The sequence below is a fragment of the Microtus ochrogaster genome, chromosome 10 (genome assembly GCF_000317375.1).
Source record: "Microtus ochrogaster isolate Prairie Vole_2 chromosome 10, MicOch1.0, whole genome shotgun sequence".
Lineage (NCBI taxonomy): Eukaryota > Metazoa > Chordata > Mammalia > Rodentia > Cricetidae > Microtus > Microtus ochrogaster.
The window spans coordinates 81,908,506-81,911,428 of record NC_022016.1 but is presented as its reverse complement, the minus strand read 5'-3'; the positions used below and the strand labels follow the sequence as shown (position 1 = coordinate 81,911,428).

The 2,923-nt window shown below is 48.4% G+C and overlaps 1 protein-coding gene across 1 annotated transcript in view; it reads left to right on the top strand.

The window, feature by feature from the left end:
• The first annotated feature begins 387 nt into the window (after positions 1-387).
• Positions 388-2,923, top strand: part of Uts2 (urotensin 2) — a 6,536-nt gene continuing 4,000 nt past the window's right edge. Inside the window, exons 1-2 of the mRNA XM_005353670.1 lie at positions 388-490; positions 2,429-2,539. Coding sequence (XP_005353727.1) covers positions 388-490; positions 2,429-2,539 — 214 coding nt within the window. The remainder of the gene's footprint in view (positions 491-2,428; positions 2,540-2,923) is intronic.

Here is a 2,923-nt window from a genome sequence, read left to right as displayed (position 1 = left end):
TTTCACATCATACCCCACATCACTTCTACTACTCATAAATCTCTGTCCTTCTGCCTTGGCCGCATCATGTCTGCCCCTGTCTTTCACTTGTGATTTATGGCTGAGTTCCTTATGTTGCCAGATTTATAAACTTTGCAGGGCTTCCAGAATGCCCACTTTGTACACCAGTCCACAAGCCAGTAAATTTATTGTCTATGAATTGCTACTTTGAAAAATTACATCAATGCAAATTGATTGGCTTTTAGCCTCCCTAGCCAATAAATTCATTTTATTTTTTTGGAGGGGACATCTGAGGTCAAAGGATGATAGATAAAACGGGCAATCCCTCAATGAGGAGAGTCGGAAGTTCTCCTGAGCAGAAGCCCGGCAGGACTTCTCTCCATCGTCATGGATAGACTGGCCTTCTGCTGCTTGCTCTTCGTGGGACTCCTGAACCCACTCCTGTCCCTTTCCGTCCCTGATACGGGGGAGAAGGCTCCTCAGCGTCCAGGTGAGGCGACTGTGTTTATCAGTCTAGGTGGCACTCAGGAGGAGGAAAGGGATTCCGGCTAAAAGGCTCTTCTGTAAGCATAGCGATGCTTTGAAGAGAGAAGCAGGGGCTCTTACTGTGTGTCTTAGATCTAGCAATGGGTACGGTCTTCTCTAAACACAGGCAGGTAGCATTGCTTATTTCATGTCACAAATGCACTCAAACTTTCGTAGTGGTCAGCTTTTGTTTATAAAAACTGGACTGAGTTTAGAACATTACCTTCAATTTTGAGAGAACTGGTTGAGGGTAGGAGTGGGTTCTCCAGCTACAGACTAATGGGTCCTTATTCTGTCATGAGAATTAGAGAGCAATAATCTGTGTTGTATGAAACAAAATGGCTTAGTTAAGCACAGTGGCTGCTGAAGCTGGGGACTCAGACAGCCAAGCACGTTTGTTCTCTTTTTAATTAATGTTCTACTTAAGTCCAAGTTAAACTAAAAAAAAAAAATAGAGATTTTACCAAAACCCCTTAATTTGGAATTAGGTTGTGTATTATATTTCATAAATATTTAACTGGATTTAATACTTAGTGCATACACCATGGCGGTCAGAGGACTTGAAGGAGCTGGTTCTCTAGTATGTAGGAAGGCTTGGTGGTAACACCGTCCTCCCTGGGGCCAGCTCGCTGCTTTTGGGTCCTTTCAGACATTTTCTTAAGTAGGTTCTCTTCCAAGCCACTGCTGTTACACTTCCTAGTCTGCGCCGCTCTCCCGCCAGCATTCTGATCGTGTTTGAGCATCACTCACATTCTGCCAATCATTTGCTGGCGTCACTGAATCCACACTGGCACTTAGCCTGTTGGTCAAAACCAGGCAGGAACCAATTCTGCTATTTTAAAAGGGCCAACACACACCGCCAAAAGAAATCAGGATGTTTAGGTGCTGACGGCGCTTCAAACGTCTACAATAAAAAAGCTGAAGTGAGGGCAGCCTCAAAGTCCCAACAGGTGGAAACTTAGCGGTTTTTGCTCCCTTGGGTTCGTCCCTCCGCAAATGCCCTGAAGCACAGACATTTGCAGGTGACCATTGGCATTCTCCAGGAGTACCGTGAGTGCACCTGGCTGCCGTTAAAATGCTTTGTTCCTTGTCTTCCCATCAAGGTTGCAGATGAAGTCAGCCTGCAGCATCCAGTGTCATGTGTGGCTTTCCGATCAGACTCCCAGAGCAGCTCAACCTGCTGGCACCTGCCCAAGACATGTACCACTGCCAGCCTCTGCCGGTCACATACATCTTGCACGCACTTAGCGTACACAACCAGAACATTCAGCACACACCCTGTGCAGAAAGCACACCTCATACCTGCTCTCACTCCTCACACCCATTTGCCACACGTTGCATGCACTTGCCCTCACACCACACACTTACCCACACAGCTTGCACATAGCACACACGCCAAGGACACTTGCCATGCATACCTTACATGTGTGTACCATGTTTCCCTCACTTATACACACCCCATGCACGCTGGGTGTCGGTCACACCTCACACAGAAGTCACAATGCAGCATCTGAAGCCTCAAGTGAATCCCCGCTGTGAGGTGCAGCGGAGGTGCCACCCTCCTTTTTTGTCACCCACTCATAGACCTCAGAAGGGGATAAATGGAGATGATGAGCCCAATTAGATTTCCTGGGCCAAACTGGCATTGGTGTCCCCTCCTGCTCAAGGCAGGTGGTAGGGTGGCCACGATGGCAGGGATGGGTGGTCCACATGTTCCTCACTTTTGGACTCCCGCTGGCTTGTGTAGCACCTTTATTTCTGCTAAATGCCACCGAGACAGATCACCAATTCCTCACTTGGAGTTCCGGCATCCACCTCCCCGTCCTGGTACTCACCAAAGACAGGGAACAGAGATGGCCACATGAGGGCCAGGGTGGACTACTTGTCTGTCTCTACCCCACAGTGCTTGAAGAAGATGCTCGGCTGGCTCTGGAGGAGCTGGAGAGGGTTGCCCTTCTGCAGACGCTGCGACAGACAGTGGGCACAGAGGCAGGTGGAGGCTTCAGCGAAGCAGGTAACGGCATTCTTGGGCAAGTGGGTGAATACCATAGCTACGAAAGTTGTCATCTATTCTAGCTATCAGAGAAAGCTCTACAAAGCTCAACTATGTGAAATTCCCTAAAACCCTTCTTAGTCATCCTCCACCATCTATCTGTCCACTATCCTCTGTCCACCCCTCCAGCTTCAGCAAGTGCTTGCAAGCCCAGGCTCCCCAGGCTGGGCAGAACTCACTACCATCTTCACAAACAATTTAATCTCTCTGTATCTCAGTTTCTGAGTCTGAACACAGGAATGGCAAGGACAGTCTATACCAGGCATGATGGTGCACACATACCTGTAATCTCAGCACTTAGAGGCTGAGGCAGGTTTGGGAGTTTGAGACAAGTCTAGGCCACAT